Source organism: Pseudopipra pipra, chromosome 14 (genome assembly GCF_036250125.1).
Source record: "Pseudopipra pipra isolate bDixPip1 chromosome 14, bDixPip1.hap1, whole genome shotgun sequence".
NCBI classification, from domain to species: domain Eukaryota; kingdom Metazoa; phylum Chordata; class Aves; order Passeriformes; family Pipridae; genus Pseudopipra; species Pseudopipra pipra.
Window position 1 is genome coordinate 647,630 of NC_087562.1, and position 18,164 is coordinate 665,793.

General features: G+C 47.5%; 1 protein-coding gene across 1 annotated transcript in view; it reads left to right on the forward strand.

The window, feature by feature from the left end:
- The window catches only part of NECAB2 (N-terminal EF-hand calcium binding protein 2), a 66,060-nt gene that overhangs the window by 2,526 nt on the left and 45,370 nt on the right, over nucleotides 1–18,164 (forward strand). Inside the window, exon 2 of the mRNA XM_064670617.1 lies at nucleotides 6,701–6,725. Coding sequence (XP_064526687.1) covers nucleotides 6,701–6,725 — 25 coding nt within the window. The remainder of the gene's footprint in view (nucleotides 1–6,700; nucleotides 6,726–18,164) is intronic.

The window sequence follows — 18,164 nt, forward strand, 5'->3', positions numbered from 1 at the left end:
GGTTAATTTTGACACATTAGCAGGGAAGTAACAAACATCCCACTGAATGCTCAGGGGTGAGAACCTGTTTGCCTGTTAACTCTTCAGGTTCTCTCATTACTGCACAACCCAGTGCAGCTTCTGGGTGGGGGAGGATGAAGCAGAAGACCTGTAAGATTTTATGTTTAACTCACTCTTGCGTGATCTGGTGGGGCTGTGTGGGCAGTCCCTTGGGGGCTGGGGGAGGGTTAAGCTTGGGTTTGGCTGTGAATTAGATAAGATGGCTCTGACACTGAGAGCACCTTCGTCACTTTTGCTTCCTTTTCTGGCTTTCTTTTGATTCAGCCGTTCCCAGAGTTGCTGTTCTGACTTCTCCACGAGGGTGGCTGGTGGGTCAGACCAAGGTTCCCTGGGCTCTTTCCACCAAAGAAACAAAATTGTGCCATTGTGGGGCAAAACTGAGGGCTGAAGAAATGAGGTTAGATGTCCTCTGCCATCAAGCTGGCTGCTGCCACTTGCAGGATGAATGGTAACTTTGGGCTGGCTTCACTGGTTTTCTTTTATTTTGCCTGTGGCCTTTTAAGTAAAGGATTAAAAAAGGTTGAATAATGTTCGCTAGTTCAGCTCAAAGCTGTAGGTTTCCAAGTGTAAAAAATAGCTAAAGTTGGAGATTAACTGAACCCTGGTAACAATCTAATGAAGAAGATACTGAAGTCCTAAACATTGCCAAAAATAGGCAGCAAGTAAAACCAGGCAATGAGAGCTGCTCTTCATTGGTGGCAGTAGAAATGGAGGTGATGTGTCACTCTAGGAGCCTGGAAAACATCAATTTGGATTTAATGGTCAGCTTTTACAGTGTTGGTCAAATCAGCATAAGGGGTTGGGTTTGAGCAAGGAGCCTGTACCCATCCTGGTGCTCCTCAGGTCTGTCTCTGGGTCACACCCAGCTCTCAGGCTGCAGGGGCCTGGGGCTGGCAGGGTGTGCAGTCACTGCAGGATCACCACTCACCTCCCAGCTGGGCACACTCACTGGGTTTCTGGAGCTTTCTGCACCCACGAGGACAAACCCCCTTCACTAAAAGCTGTCATGCTCAGCTGCTGCTCCAGTCCATGTGTGGTGATGGTGGCATTTCCAGTCGAGAACAAACCCTCAAATGTCACAAGGCTTGTGAAGAGGAGAACATGTGCTGTGGGTGTGTCAGGTGTGTGTGAGCCAGTGTGGGAGCACGTTTGCTGGGTGTGGAGGAGTGCCTGTGCAACAGGGAGCTGAGGTGGATGAGTGCCTGTGCAACAGGGAGCTGAGGTGGATGGCTCCTGAGGTGTAGGAAGTGTCCAGGCAGGTACTGGCCCGTCTGGGAGCACTTCAGTGCTGCCTGACTGACTGTCCCTGCTCATCTCTTCCTGCCTTTGTGTCACTGCCAAAAGCAGCAGGAGAGTGAAGTCCAGCACGTGCAGAGCCTGGTGAGCCACAGCAGCTGCAGGTGAAGATGCTCTGTAAGGATCAGCCTTGGCTATGGGAGAGCATTCCCAAGGCAGGACTGTGCTCCAAGTGGCACAGCATCACTGCCCCCCTTTCTGGCTTTGCCAATGGGGACTAAATTTGTTGCTTTTTGGCTTTATTTTCAATGCTCCTGAAGAATGCAGTGCCATTCATTTCAGGTCAGATGAAGCTTTTTGTTTTACCTACCCCATCTTTTGCTGAAAACTAATTTTGATCCTTATCTGACTTTTTTTCTTCTTTGACAGGCTCAGAAAGAGCATTTCTAATCCATCTCTCCTGCTTATGGCTCCTCTTGCACCCTCTCTAACATGGCCAAATCTGATTTGCACTTCTTCAGCCCCATGGGATTGAGTGAGGTGTCTGGATGGAAGATACAGGGAATTTGATTTGTGCCAGGGGTTCATTTTCAAATGTAGATCCAAGAACTGCCAGTTTTCCACCTGTTTCATCAATGACACTATTTCCAGTGCAGGCCCTGCTAGCAGAGCTATTGCAGCCACAGGAACCTCAGGAATCCCTTCTCAATCCTCTCTGCTTTAACCTTTTTCCTCTGTTTTTGGTTTGTTTGTTGGGTTGTTTGTTTGTTTGTTTTTAAGGTTGGTTCCCTCCCTTTCTTGTGCCCTTGTTTACCTTCTCACTTCTTGGAGTGAACTGGGAGGGCAGTTTCCCTCCTCCTTAGTCCTCCCTTTGTGAGATCGTTCCCACATCGTTCCCTGGAGCCACCTGCAGGGCACAGCTGGGGAGGAGGGCACAGCTGGGGAGGAGGGCACAGCTGGGGAGGAGGGGCAGGGCACAGCCAGGCTCTCTTCCTTCCCTGCAAGGGACATCATCTCACAGGAGAGCCCGTCCTTTCCCTTCTGCTCTTCAGGGCTTTGGAAGTGGGTGCCTGAAATGAAGCTGCACCCAGGGCTGATCTTTATGGGAAAGTAACTTTAGTGCTGAACATCAGCAGGTCAGAACACCAAGTGCAACTCTTACCTGCCTCATGCAATTTTTATTTAGGACAGCTAGGTAAAGTCTAAAGAGAAGGTAACAGTGAAAGCAGAGGCCAGGACGTGGTGTCAGCTGCCCTTCTCCTGGGGAGGAAGGGAGAAAGAAAAAGATCTGCTTTGAAGTGGGAAAAATGCCCAGAGACCTGGAGCTCTGTAGCAGCTTTGTTTTGTGGGGAGCCACTCCAGGTGGGACAGTGTTTCCACACCAGTGGCATATTCCTTACTGAAACACCAAAATCAAACCTTTCTCCTCGCATGGGGAAATGCTCATTAGCCTGAGGATGTCTAAAGATGCAGCCCAAAGTGTCAAACCCTCAGGTCATTATTTTCTCACATCATTACCAGAAAGAGCAACACAGAGAGGCTGTAGGAGAGGAATTCCAACTGGTACCTGGAGTTAGAGAAGGAAAGGCCATACCTGATATAAAGCTTTGTCTCAGCTCCAAAGGAGGCATCGAGACTTGTAGGGAGAGGAACAGGAATGTAGGAACATAGTGAGCAGATTAATAATTTTTTTAGGTATATGTTGGTCTCTGAATGCTTTCTCATCCATAGGCTTTCCTCATGCATGACACTTGATTTTGTTTGTCCTTGATTCTGCACCAACATTATGATGGAAAACAAAATTTCAGCTCAGCTGCGTTCTATTTTAAATCAACATCATATTAACCTGCTGAAGGGATAATAAACTCTACAAACCCTGTAATAATTCTTGGGCTTCTTAGGGGAGTGCTTGTGTGAATTTAATAAAATTGGTGAGAAAACCTCCATTAAGCAGCCTCCAGTGTTGCATGTTCTCATCCAGGAGCTCTGAGAAGGCAGAACTCAATGTTAAAATTTGAAACCATCATTTTTTTTTCAAGTTTATTATTACCACTGGGGTTTTGAATTGCTTACTTCTGCCAGTCAAATATCTGTAGTAGCCATTGGAGAGTACAGCTAAAACACATATTTAAAGAAAACCTATTGGAAATCTTGAGAGAAGTTCCTTGCTCTAGAGAAAATAGTGTTTATATTCATCTAAACATCGGGTCAATGGGCTAAGTATGCTGCAGACAGAAAAGTGCATGCACTGCCTGGGTAAATCCTGTAAAAGGGGTTAATGCCCTTATTGTGGGCATCCTGTGGGCTCCCCCTGAGACAGCCTGTGCTTCAGGAGACTTGCTTAATAGCTTCAGAGCACAGCCGATGGGGGAGATGGTTGCTGTAGTACCTCTTGAACCGGATAATTTCTCATTTGCCGTGTGAGAGCCGTGCGTTGCCCCGGGGGTTGCAGAGCTGGGGCCGGTGGAGCAGGAGGAGCATCCCCGGCCGGGGATGTGCGAGCCTCAGCTCCTGCCGGGCTGTGCAGCTGCGGCTCCTGCTCGGGAGCCTCTCCCTCCCCCGGGGCCAGGGGAGCCCAATCACTGCCGAGGGCCTGGCAGGACAGGGCCCTTCTCCATCCATATTTCATCACCTCCTCTCTCCTGACCTCCAGGGCTGCTGCCTGGGCCGAGTCTGAGTGCCCGAGTCTGAGTGCTGGTGCTGCTGAGTGAGGGGTCAGCGCCGGAGCTGCCGGGAGAGCCCGCGGGGACTGGGCAGGGTGGGCTCTGCAGCCCCTGTGCATGGTGGGCTCTGCAGCCCCTGTGCTGGGGATGGTGCAGCACCCTCACCTGCAGCACCCTCACCTGCAGCATCCTGGCCTGCATTCCCTTCGGGAGCAGCTGGAGCTGTTGTTTCCCCCAGCTCCCTGGGAGCCTGGCACCCAGCTGCCCTTGGGGTTTGCCCTCTGGTCCCTAGGTGGGTGTGAGGGCTGGTGAGGGCTGTGGTTTCCCCTCTACCAGCAGCTCTCACACCTCTCCTGTGCAGAGAGCACCTCCTTCCCGCGGGGGAACCACAAACTCCAGCCCAGAACGGAGCATCTTGGGCTCTGTGTGGGAGGGCACTCTTGTTTGATGAGCTAGAACATAAATCCCGGGGCTTCCCAGCAGCAGCACTTTTGGCAGCACTACCAGGCTATCACAGAGTATATTACATCTTTATCAGCCTCCCAGTGCTCAGGCCAGTGTTCATACCTTGATGCAGTGCCTGCCTGTGCTGACAGATGACTTTGTCTTAAATTGCTTTCCCTCCAGGTGTCCCACTTTACATTTTTATGTGGGCAAATTTTACATGGTCCAATTAAGTTGGAAGAATAAATCCTGCCCATTAGCAATAAAAAAAGCAAGCAGCTTGGTCCTGTAGAATAAACTTTGATAAATAATACAGCCAATGTGATCTTTTATCAACATGTTCATTTGCAATAGTCATACCTTTAAGGAGTAGCTGGGGGAGTTAAAGCTCTAAAATGCTCACTTAGTGAAGCTGGACATAAACACTTCACTTTCTAAACGGTTTTTTTTTCATTTCTTAATTTATTTGTTTTTCCTGTTGCTCCAACCATCCCTTGCAAGGTTAAGAGCTCTGTGGAGCAGAGCACTGCAGGTTGAGCCTTTCTCTCAATTTAAGTTATATTTCACCTGTTGGTTTTCCCTTCCCATTCTCCCTCTCTCAGCTGGGCTTAGTGGGGTGGTGATCTTAAAATAGTCATCTCTGCTTCTGTGTTAGACTGGCTGCAATGGCTTCCTTTCAGAGCAGTGGGAAGAGTAACAGAAGGGGATGTTTTGATGAAACAAATAGCCCAGAAATAATCAGCATCTAAAAAGAAAGGTGCCTCATCTGGAGGTGCTCGTGGGGAGTGAGGAGTTGGAGTGTCCAAACCATGAAAAGAGGAGTATTGTGTGTGGTGGGCAGGGCATCCTGCACACAGGGGAGCCACAGCTTCCTGGGGTCCTGCTGGGATATATTCCATCTTCCCAGAGACAAGCCATGACTGGCTGGCCCTTCAAAACCTCAGTGGAGTCTGTGAGTAAGGAGACATGTAGGATTCCCCCCCCAAACCTTCTAATGGCTCTAAAAAAAATGGTCAGCCCCAAAAATGAAGGAGTTTTGAAGTGGTCACAAGCTGTAATCCTTGTGGGGTTTTTCTGACCCTCTTTTGAAGCTGAGACTCAGTGACTCCCACCACTTGGGTTTGGCCCAAGCAGAGGGGTTCTGCCTCTGCTGAAGCACAGCAGAAAGTCCAGCTTTGACTTTGCTGTGGGCTGCACAGCCTGGGAAGAGCTTTGGACAAAAGAATGATTAATATGTTCCTTAATTAAGCCATATTCAGTGAAATAGCATATTCTGCAATTCAATTTGTCTCTTGGGTTTCTTGTTTTGTGCAGCAGTTTCTCTTCTGATTTTTTTTTAATGGTTTCGTGACCCAGAAAATAAGAGATTCTATTTTACAGCTGACTCTGATCTGTCTTGCTCGTGCTTTTATTCCCTCCACAGGGAAATTTCTGTGCAAAACCAAAATCTCTGCTCTTGCTCAAATCAATAGGGTCAGGCCTGAAGGGATGATGAGAATATTTTACCTCTTCTGCCCAGTTTGTGAGCATGCTAATTGTTTGGTAATTTATGGCCAAACCTGTGCTAGCAGCCATTTTTGACAGGAACTTGTAAGTTTTCAAGCTTTGCACAATCCTTTTTGTTCTTACCTGCATTGTGTCAGGGGGCTATTGCTCAGATGAGATGGTCAGAAAAATAGCAGTTGTTTCTGTCTTTCTCTGTAGCTGTCTTTCTCCCAGGCAAGTTCTACAGTACTACACGTTATTGCAATTCTTTTCTCCTGAAATGGCTATCTGATTCCTCTCTGTGGGCTGCTCCTCCACGCTGTAGTTTTAAGTCTAAATATAATCTCCTTCCCACGCAGGAGACTTGCTTTCAAAAAAAAAAATGTTGTAAATAATTTTTTTCAGAAGTGCAGACCTGTGAAACTTGCTTTAAGAGACATTATTGATGCTACAGGAACTGGCTGGGCTGGCTGCAAGGCTGTTGTAATATTTTTTTTAAATGTGTATTTTTCTGGTGTTGGATCCACATTTCAGCTTCCCTTTGTGAGGGAGGTGCTGGAGGCATTTCCACCAGTTATTCCAAAGGCAGCCATGCTGACACTCTGCCCTGGCAGTGCCTGTCCATCCTGTTGGTCTGGGGGAGAAGAGCTGAGCCTGGGGCAGGGGGAGCTCAGGGAATTGGCTCTTTGGGGGCTGGAGCTCGTGGGGCTGCCCCGTGTGTGGGGCTGAACATGGCCCTGGTGCCCAGGGCTTCACCCCCTCCTGATGGACAGCACAGTAAAAATGTTTCTCTCTTTCTCTTTCATTTCTAGATTTTCAGAAGAGCTGACAAAAATGGTAAGTCTGTACATTCATATTTCACGTTTTTTCATTGGGCTATTGCCAGTATTACCATTTTTCCTGACAGTAACATCCAACTGTTTAAATGTCCTTCAGTTTACTGGATCTGATGGTGATACAGTCAAAGCACCAGAAAAGGTTTTGGTATTTCTTTGGAAAAGATGTTCTTAGAGCAGAAGTGACACTAGTGTGCAAGTCAGCACAGCAGAACCCACCAGACTTGGGGCAATTTCACAAAAAAAACCCCACGTAAAAATAAATCACAGGTAAGTGATAAGTGAGGATCCACCACTGGGTAATCTTGGAATAGCTTTGCAAAACAGACCTAATTGTGAATATCAGTAGTCTGGTTCTGAATGGCTGGACCCATCAAGGAGCAACATGTAGTGATGTGTGTTCTCAGTCTGTACCTGGGGAAAGCTGAACAGCTGTGCTGAGCCCATCCATGTCCTCACACAGGGGATAACATGCACGAGTCTTCACTTGGAAGGAGAGAGCTGCTCTGCTGTGAGATAACATGCCTAAGGAAAGAAGAGCCAGTGAGTGCAATCCCAGGATCTTTCTCCACCCTGAAAATCAGTTTAATTTTAGCTACTAGATCAAATCCCAAGAGCTAGTATCTATTCTTTCCCTGTAGTACAAGAAGAAAATTAAATATGCATCAAAACGGTGTGTGTTTGCAGAGGGCCCTGTGGGAGGGTTGTGCAGAGGAGCACAGGGGACAGTCTGTTTATTCCCTTCCAGATTGAAAAGTGAGATACCTGATGCCTGCAGGGGCTCCCAGTGTGTGCTCCCTGCCCAGGGAAGGCAGTGAGGGATGCTGTCAGCTGGCAAATGGGCAGTAAATGCCCTGCTAATGTGGGCTTTTGGTCATGGACTGACACAGTAATGAGACATTGAAATTCGTTGCTTGGGAAAGCTGAGCAGTTGTGCCATGCAAGGGAATGAGGGGAGAGCACTGCAATGCTGCTCGTAGGAAAAAACGAGTTTGTGCTTTTGTCACCCAGCTGGACACACTTCACAGCCTCCTGAGCACTGAATTGGTGTGTGATTGGAGACCCCGAGGTCTGAGGAGATGTGAGCTGCTGCCTCAGAGAAGCTGCCTGCTTGCTCTCTGCTGCCTGGTGCCCTCGAGCTGAGTGCTGGGGCTGCCAGCCTGGCATGGACCCTTACTGCCCTTCACCAGGAGCAGTCTGGTGAGGTCTGGGGACTGCAGCTGGCAGTGCCTTTGCTGCATGGAGATACCGAGCTGAAACCTGTGCTCAGTTAGTCCCAGTCCTGTTTGAAGTTGAAAATCCCTCTCCAAACTTCAGCCTGGGAGACTGTTCCTTGCTGAGTCCATGTTTAGCCTCCTCCTCCAGGACAGCCTCTGGGTAGGGCAGCTGAAATCAAAGCCAGTGATTTTTCCTTTCAGTACCAAATATTACTGTGCTGAACAAAGCTTGAGAGGACACACTTCAACATCCCAATCTTGACATAGTTATTTCCAGGGACTGCTTTTTGAGCTCTGTCAAATAATGCTGCACTTTTGTCTTAGTTTTAATTAAAATTATAACAGCTGTGATGAGGCTGAAGAATCAGAACTCGAAGTACAAGATCTTGTCTTGGCTGTTGTGTGAATATTAAGGCTTTTCTCCTTCATGATGGAAGGAGCTGCTGCCTGCCAGACACCTCTTTCCAACCCAGCCCAGAGGGCAGAGCTGTCATTTTTGTGTTTACCACATCGTGAGGTTGTGGGGGTTAAATTTTAGTGCAGCTTTCACCACAGGGCCAGCTCTCTTGCTGTATTTGGTAGGTGCCAGTGACAAGCCATGAGTCTGTCTTGTCATGTGGGTGATAACTTGGGAAAGGATGAACCTTTGGACCCACTTGTTCTGCTCTGGGTCTCTGAGAAGAAAGATGTACCTTTGGAAAGCTGAGGACTTTTTCTGACCAGTTCCCTTACTGCTGGTGACACTCACCCCATACTGGTTTTGCAGCCTTATCCTCTGTTCCTGGTGGTGGCCAAACAGTCCTGCAGCACTTTAACATGAACAACAGCTAAAGGCCAGACAGGGAGCTTTGGTCAGCAAGAGCAAACCTGTTATTTTAACCTCTGACCCTCACCCTGGGAAAAACCTGCCCATCTCCTTCACAGTCTTTTCCCTAGGTGTTCTGCCCTTTGTGTGTCCTGCAGTGGTTTTCCCTACATTTATCTGGATGCTGCTTTTTTCTTGAGGCAGCCCCTGCCAGCCGTGGTGCCAGCTTCCCCAGCCACTCGTGCTTGCTGAGCTCTGGGTAACAGACTTTGCACTCTTTGTAATTAGCTCAGTGTGTTCCTCTGCAGCCTTTTTGGGGTCACAGACCCCACAAACCCCCCCAGCCCCCTGCAGCTCACAGCAGCTGCTGCAGGAGACGGGCAAGGATATCTCCCTTGGTAAAGCCTCCCTGCAAACCAGGGCTCAGAGATTTCCAGAGCCAGAGGTAATATCTTTGTATTTAATATCCCTGGGGATCTCTTTTTCACCGTTTTCTCTTTGACATCCCGGCCTTTAATGTATTGATTTGCTGAAATTCAGAGTGTTCATGGCTTTGCCTGGTGCAGCTGCAGGGCACAGTGGAAGCCCCAGCCTGTGGCTTTCAAGGCTCACAGCAGGGGCCGTGCACAGCCCTTTGTGGAGGAATGAAAATCTTGTGCTTTCCATTTTTGTCAGAACCCCAGGAAGGGCCCTGAGCCCTGCACAGGCTGCTAAAAATGCAAGTACACAGGTTCCCAAAATATTTTACTCTGTTAACATCCTTCTGTGGTCTCCACACCTGCAGAGGGTCCTGTCTGGCAGGGACTTGGCCCTTTCTAATTAACCAGCTGAGCTGGGTCCTTATCCAGGGCTGTGTGATGGTGACAACCTGGGGACACAGCTCCCAGGGCAGGGAGTGCTGGCAGCTTCACCCACAGATGGCAACTCTTGCTTTCCTCAGCTGTGCTAAAGCCACTCTTACAGGCCTGTGCAGGAAATGGGGAGGGGGAAAACCTGAAAAAACTTCAGCTCTTGCCATCCAGTTTAACTGGAATATTTCCCTTAACTTTTGCCATGCAGAGATCAGAAGATTAATTAAAGGGTCTCCTAAAAGACAAAGGGGGGGGATTGTAAGCTTAAGGAATAGTCTCATTTAATGTGCAGATTCCTACAGTCCAGAGGTTATAAATTTGGAAATCTTTTCAGCATCTTGATTCCCCCCCCAGCCTGGTAAAAATGGGACATGTTGTTTTAAAGCAACGTGGCTGGTTCAGACATGGTAACTATGGAGCCTGATCGTTTGAATTCAAGAGCTTCTCCCTCCTCCCCCTTCCTTCCAAAGCTCCTCCACATAAATTGTTAATTCATGTAAAATTGAATGTTCTTGATGCAAGATGCTAAACCACGTTATTGCTCCTGCCATGTTCAGGTACTTGTATTTAGTTGATTTGATTCAGTGCCTACATGTGCTGAGAGGATGCTAATGAAGGAGCTCTTGCTTGTTAAAAGACATCTTGGTCTCCTGCCCCAGAAAAGTGAGATTCTGACTCTAGTGTGAGTTAAGTTCCCAACCTTTGCCCAGTGATAATATGAAGGAGTTGGATTTACAACTGTCTACACCTTAAACTGGGCAAATGATCTGCATAGGACACCTGGAAATGATGAGCACGTTGGAGATATCTGACAATGTGGCAAATGGTCTGAAAAAGGGAGAAGTTCTGGGTTGCAACCTCCTGACAGTGAATAACTCAGCTCCAGTCATGCTTTGCAGGGGCATGGCTGTTAGTCATTCAAAATAAGCTTTTTCTTCTGTGTAGGAGTGTTTTTCCTTTCTCTGCTAATAAATCCACCTCCTGTCTTGTAATGCTCCCAGTGCCAGTAAACAATACTCAATGGTTTAATTGGCATGTGGTGGGAAAACAAAGGCATCTTGTTTCAGGCTGGTGCAGCAGAGCTGTCAATCACCTCAGTTATCTACCCTGGACTTAATCCTCTCATTAGAAAGCTGCTAATCAATGAAATAGCCAGGATTCTCTTGGAAAGATTAAGCTGGTTTTATTTTGACAGAACAGCCCAACTGATAACAATTCATGTGTTATCTGGAAATCTCCAACCCACTGCAACTGCCCAACTCCCACCCTGGAGTGTAACTAAATGTGGAGTGTATCTGGATTTAATCTGTGGTTTGGTTCAGTTGGTTTGGCCATGGTTGTTAGATCTTGCCCATGGGCCATCAGCCTGGCCCATCCCTGGGGGTCACTGGGGGTTAGGTGGTTTCATGTGGACCTCTGCCATGGAAGAGGAGAGATGCAAAAGAAAATATGCCAAAAACTTGGCATATGGTTATGAAATGCCTGCAGAAGATGGCAGGAGGAGCTGGTGGTGCAGTATTTCACCTGATGGTGACCAGTGATGAGTTATTGTGGTTCAACTCGGTACCTTCCATTGCTGCTGTCCTTGTGATTCCTGTGCCAAGAACTGTTGTGGTTCTCCCTTGAATTTACCCTCTCTAGAGAAGGTGTGAATGGGAATGAAGCCACTGAGCACATACTTTCTTGAATAGCTTCTGCTGTTATAAAAAATGAAATACAATAAATTGTGAAAATGGATTAAACTAAGTTAATTTATAAGTTTAACACAGAGATCTGGAGTACAAATGCTGAGAGGAGGTTTCAGTTTTCAGTTGATCTGGATGATCAGCTGAGGGTCTGCAGAGGACGTGGCAGAGCTAATAAAGGGGAAAAAAGGAAGTATGAATGCAGCAGGAATTGGTTGGAAAGGGCTCCTTGGTTAAGAGCCACCGAGGGCAATGGCACTGTGCCCATCCCTGTCCCAGGAGGGCTTGTCCTTTGAACAGTTGCACACAGATATCTATTAGTCACTTAAGAGCTCCTTAAAGGAGATTTATGCTGCTCCTCTCTGTAAGACAAGGTCTGCACGTCCCAGTGTTACAAACCTGACAGCAAATCACACTACAAACCTTGGGGGCACCTGGAGAGCCTCTGAAAAGCAGGGAACAGGAATATCTTTGCACATCAGCATCATCACAAAGGGGCTGGGGAGCTGGGTCAGCTGGCAGGGGGGCTGTGCCCTGTGAGCAGGGTGAGCTCTGCTTCTCACACACAGACCAGCAGTGCTGCTCTGCCTGGGCCACCACTGTCCCCTCGGGGTGCAGAGCTCAGAGGCTTCAAAAGCTGCAAAAAGGCAGAAAAAGAAAACCAAATGAAAAGCTTCAGGCACATCTCTCAGCCCTGGCTTGAAATGTTAAAGAATGGGGGCATGTTGTGTCACCAGAGCAGAAATCAGTCCTGTTAATCACCAGGATGCAAAGGAAGAGGCTGAGCCTGGAGGTTTCTTCCATGGGTGAGGTTTCTTGATGAAGGGATGGTGGTGAGAGAGCAAGGAAAGTCCTGGGCCTTCAGCAGAGAGAGAAGGCTAAATGAGTCCTGGTGTGGTGGGTCTCCCAAAGAACACGTGGGTGAAGCCACCAGCAACTTCCAGCCCTTCCCAAGTGCTGTGTGTCTGTCCTCATCCTCAAGGTCTTGTAGGCAGGGACTATTCTTCTGAGGAATTTGAGGATCTGGGGAATTTGCAAGATGTTTAGTGGTAATAACTCTCAGAGTCTCACCCACGCTTTCCAGACCCCACTTGGAGAAATTATTTTGATCACCTCTGGTGAGCCTGGAACAGGAAGGGGTAGGTGTTTGTCTGTGGATGTGCTTAGAGCTCAAATTCACAGCAACTGAACCCAGATCATTGTGTAAACGTTTTCTTTTCCCCCCTTTGGCTCTGAGAGTGCCCCTTGCTGAGCCTTAGTTATTAATGCAGAAATTAGGACAAAATGGGTGAAAATGCCTCTTCAGTTCTGGCAGTGTGGGAACACATTCATGGAGAGAGGGATGGAGAAAACTGGCACTGGTGAGCAAACGGTTCAAAGACCCTTTTTTAGCATGGTAATTGCCCATAAGGTGGTTTTAAGACTTGAAATACTTATCTTCCAACCTTCCCCCTGAACTTGAGGCCCTTTTGGACAATACACTTGCCCAGGACTCGAATGGGTGTGAGCAGCTGGGACTTCAGTAACAGGCCATCCAAAGCATCAAGGACAAAAAATTAGGGCATTGTAGCTTTGGGTGCTTTTATTGGATCTTAAAAAGATGCCAAGTTAGGGCTGTGATACCTCCATATATATATCAGAATAAAAAGACCTTGAACACCTAATGAGCCTCTGTTTCACACACAGCTCTCCTTCCACAGTCCCAACTCTGCACCTATTGTGGATGGTGCTTTTCCTGGGAGCTCTGGGAGCTCTGCAGTCCCTGCTGGAATGGGCCAGCCCTCCTCAAACCCCCTCCTTTCCAGACCTGGGTAATCACCTTTGTGTGGCTGCTGCTCCTCACACACTGGGGAAACCTTGAACTATTCATATCCTGCTGCTGCTTCCAAATTAAATCATTAGTTCTCAGTGAGAATATTTATAATTCTTGCATAACAAAAGCAGTATTAGCAGCCACCCACATGTCAGTGGAAAAATGCAGTGATGAATCAGGTTTTTTAAGTATGGATAAATCTGGTAGGTTCTTCCATGACCAGATAACCAGTCTAAATGTATTTATCTTTTTTTTTTTTTTAATAAATAAAAAATATTTGCATTTAGATAGTCTAGATTTCATGTGGCAATCAGAAGACACCTCGTAAGACTGCACAATGACCTTTATTTACAAGGAGAAGGTTTGAATCTGTTTTTAGTTGTTTGGACTCCTGTATCATTCCCAAGCTCTCTCTATTGTATATTCAGTTACCCTTTGGTAACATCTTTGGGAGATGTGGGTTTTCTTTTGCAAATCTCATCAGAGGCTTCAGGCTGGACATGGAGTAAATGGAATATATTATTGTAAAAGATTTAATGGCCATGTTGCAATTTTTGGAGGGTGGGAATAAGGGATCATGGTTTTTCAAGGAGACTTTGAAAAACTGCTCAATTAGTCAAGAGGATTTTTAAAGACATTTCTTTCTGGAGCCAAAGTTGAGGGATCTAATTGGGGGCTGCACAGCAAATGTGTCTACATGGCATGATGACAACCAGCAAAAGGCACTATGAAACATTTATGGAGCTATTACCTACTTGTATACCCTACCCAAAAAATGTGAGTTTTATTGTTAGTGCATTAACAGTGATGGTTCTTGCCCTGGTTTTTCTGGAGCATTTTCTGGAATTATTGGCCTGGAGAGGCACAGCTGTAGCTATCCTGAAGGCTGTATCAGTTGAAACATTATAGTTGTGTATTTTCCTTATTGATGGGTCAGTCTCTGTGATGGACATTGAGGATTTAACTCCCTGGCCCTTTTTGATCTATCTCATTAATATCTCATCTTGCTGTATCTGGGAAACTTTTCAAAGTAGATACAACAAATCAATATTTCTCTTGCTAAATTATTCTCTTTTTTTTTTTTTCCCTGACAGATATGAAATTTTGAAGTGCTTGGAGAGGACTTTTGCAACTTGGCTTGCTGTAGTATCTTGACAGATTGAATAGCTGACTGCAGGCTTTGGGGACTCAGCTGGTGTGTGGCAGTGACCAGGGGACATGATTTGTGTGTAAGGACAGGCTCCTGGGGTGGGCATTTGCCCTTTGAGTGTTGTGAGTCGAACTGTACAAAGTGTGGAGCTGTGTTCTTCCTCAGACAACGTGCTGCACTCTCACCCAGGACAGGCAAAGAGCTCGCTGCTCTCTTGTGCATCAAAATTGAGAGCAGCTCTGCTCTGAGCATTTTGATTAAATCCTTGTGATACCTGGTTTCTCTGCTAGATACTAGTGTGAGGGATCCCAGCTGCTGTTCCCTGTTCTGTTACCATCCCATGGCCCATGCCTGTCCCTCAGCAGGGGGATGCAGGCAGTGTGCCAGGCAGTGAGACCTTGCCAGGCTGCAGAGCTGTGGTGCACTCTGCCCTTCCTGCCCTGACATGGTCCTGGCGGGGTCTGGGCTCATGTGCAGTAACTGAGGTGGAAAGAAGGCTTGGGTTTGTGCTGTTCCCGTGGTGGGAGGCTGTCACTGCCATAAGTGTTTCCTGAACTGCATTCAAAGGCTGGGAGATGACTTTGATGCAAAGGTTCTCATCAGTGTTCAGTGTATTTCCCTTGGAGACACCTGGGCACGATGCTGCCTTTGGGGGAGAGATGGTCCAGCCTGGATGCTGTACCTTGTTTTTAACTGATCAGTGCTGCAGTTTGTGTGCTCCCAGTGAACTACAAATGAGTGACAAGGTGCAGTGTGGCCATACACACCCAGGTGGAGGTGACCAGCTTGTGGGAACTCCTAACATTGCCTTTGCCACCACCACAGGCTTCTGGTGTGACCCTCAGCTTGTGTTATTTCTCTTGCTACTGCACCTAAATCTCACTTAGAGCTTCTATTGCTACTTCTCTCTCTTGGTAGCAGAACTTTCCTGTGTTTGTTTTTCAGTTTAATCTGTGGGAAGTTCCCTCAGGGAAAGTGAAGCAGATCCTGAGTGGAGCAAAATCACTCCTTTTTCCTTTTTCTTGCACACTGTCCTCTGCTCTCGTTGCCGTGGGAGCAGGAGCCAGCACTGGGCTCCAGCATTGTTTTTAATTAGGTATCTTCTGCAGATCAGCTGTATTTATTGAAGATATTTTATTATAGCTGTTAAAATTGAATAAGGCAAAAATTAAATCCAGAACAAATACACTGCTGGAAGTTATCCTTATAATTTGCTAGCAATTTTGGCCAGGCAATTGTGAGAAAATATGTTCTGGCAGCCTGTGCTCATGCAATTGGCCAGGAACACCTATAGATCATGTATATATTTTTCTTTCTGTTTCTCACTCTTTTAAAATACCAGAAAACATATACTGGAGAGAGGGGAATGAGTATGTTACTGACTTGCAGTGGGGAAAGACATGTCTGAAGTAGGAACAGTGAAACATCTGAACCTGTAACTCCCAACAAGGATAATCTGGGGGACAGGAACAACTGATTGTTCTCCTGGGAGGATGTGTTAGCAGAGAGTGAAAATGGATGTTCATAGACACGAGAAGCAGGAGCCCAAGTGTCTTTGGTTTCATGGCTGGTTGTCTGCACTGTGGGAAGGTGGTGTGTTTGCTCTGGAAAAAGCCTGCAATGCTTCCAGAAAGTTTTACAGGTGGAAATAATTTAAAATTAGTGGAATTCTCTCTTGTGTGACCCTGCTGCAGCCTCAGGGCAGGGGTGGAGGCTGTCTGTGTGTTGGCCAAGTGCCCCAGGTAGGTCCCTGTGTGCCCAAGAAGATGCTCTGGCCGTGCTCCCAGTGCTGCTCAGCAGAGCATGGACGGGCTGGGACGGGCTGGGCTCGGCTTCAAAACCGACCTGGCCTGGACTTGGGGTTTGGATCCAAGATAATTCCTGCTGCCAAGTCTCTGCCTTAATTGGCTGCTGGTACTGAGGCCCCCAGCCTGGCACAGCACAGCTGCCAGTGCCTCCAGCCCTGTTGTTGCTCATGGCTTTCTAATCTCAGTCTGTAAAAGGGACCAGTTGTTATCAGTGATGATCAGAGAGGGTGCTTTTGGGTGCTTCTGATGCTTGGCATGGGAACACAGGGGTTCTTTTCCTTCAGATACTTGACTCCAGGAGCCTGCAGAGCCTGTGTGTTCTTCAGGCACAGGGGGATTCAGTTCCTTACTGCTCTGCTGTACCACCACCAAAGCACAGGTTTGTGCCTGGTCTGCCAATAAAAATAAGTGCACTGAGGCTTATTTTCCTTTGCAAAGGATTTTCTGCTCATCATGGAGATGTTCCTTTTCCAGCTGGCTGGTTTGCTGCCTTTCATACACGCTACACTTTGTTAGGCAGGGCTGTTTTTCCTTCCTTGCCTTTGTGGTACCAACAGTTGCTTTCTTTGTCTCATTACACCTCCCTCCCTGTCTTCTAAAAAAGGTTGAATTCATATTGGCAAATAGTTCAAGATTTACCAAAATGAGTGTATTCACATTAATAGGCTCCTCACAGTATAATAATAACAATAATAATTGGGGCAGCAATCTGCCCCCCTGGCAGGCAGCAGCAGAGCTGCCCCAGCACCACCTGCCTGGGCACCAGCACCAGCTGCAGAGAGCAAACGTGCAGCACCCATCAACCCCTGTGCCATCCCCAGGGCTGGGATGAGAGGAGAGGGAGGATGCAGGGGCAGGAAGGGACCGGGAATGAATTTGAAGTGTTTCTGCCCGTGTGACAGGAAGGCACAGCTCGCCTGGCCCCGTTTCAAACTGGAGACCAGGAGCAGGGGATGGGGATGTGAGGCTGCCCCTGGGCTTTGTGAGCTCAGGCTTTAACCATGTGCAAACACAGCCACGTGCAGAACTGTCTTGTTGTCTTTTGTAGCTGGAGTGATAGTGGTATCAATTAAAACGCTTGCTATGTGTCAAACAGTGGGGAAAAATGTGTGCTATAAATGGAAGTACTTGCATAAGACTGTAAAAACAAGATAAAATATTTATATCTTTTCAAAGAAAGGAACCAAACTAGTTTCCTCTCCTCTGTATCCTGTGATCTAGTTGTAGGAAAACAGCAGAGTTTAGATCTTGGAAAAGAAATTCCTAAGCTGGAAATGAAAGAAAAAAAATGGTTTTCTATCATTTACCTGGAGGCAGAATTAACTGAAAAGAAGTTATAAAAATGGAACTGTGTGTATTAAGGAATATTAAATCCTCCTATAACAACAGCAGCGAGGGCAAACGAGGTGCTAAATGCTGAAATCCTGAGGAGATGAAGGGGAAAGGAAAATCAAGCAGTGGGAGACGTTCTTGCAAAGCATCTTCTGCAAAAGTGGCTGGAGCAAAATACAGGCACTTAAAACTTTTCAGACCCAATTGTTGCTTTCTAAATGAGGAGCCTGACATTTTAAAGGTCAGCAGCCAGGGAGAGGGTGACTGCTGTTCAGCAAATGCAGTCACACTGTGCTCGCCCTGGCCGTGTCCTTCACAGCAGGCTCTGGGGCTGCGGCACTGCCTGGGAAGGCTCTTTCTGCAGATGTTTCCTAAGACAGATTTACAATACCCAACTGAGGAAGGATACCTGATATTTTTCCCATTTCTTCTCCCTCTAGGGAGAAGGAGGAAGTGGGCAAAGACAGACCCGTGGGATGCTGAGGGCAGATTTGGGTAGAGGGTGGAAGCAGAAGGTGTGTGTTGGCAGGGGGACCTTTCTGCAGGGCAGGGCAGCAGGGACACAGCTCCTGGCTGGCAGCTGGGTCCCTGGGTGATGTGTCACAGGGGGCACCTCAGCATGTCCCTGCTCCACCCTGGCAGGGAGAGCCCTCTCCTGTGGCTCCCAGAGCAGAACCCAGCTGAGGGCTGGGTGCAGCCCGAGGAAAGATCAGCTGGGCAAACAGATCCATGGCTTTGTCCACATCATGAGCCTTGGACTCTGGGTCACTGGAGCCACT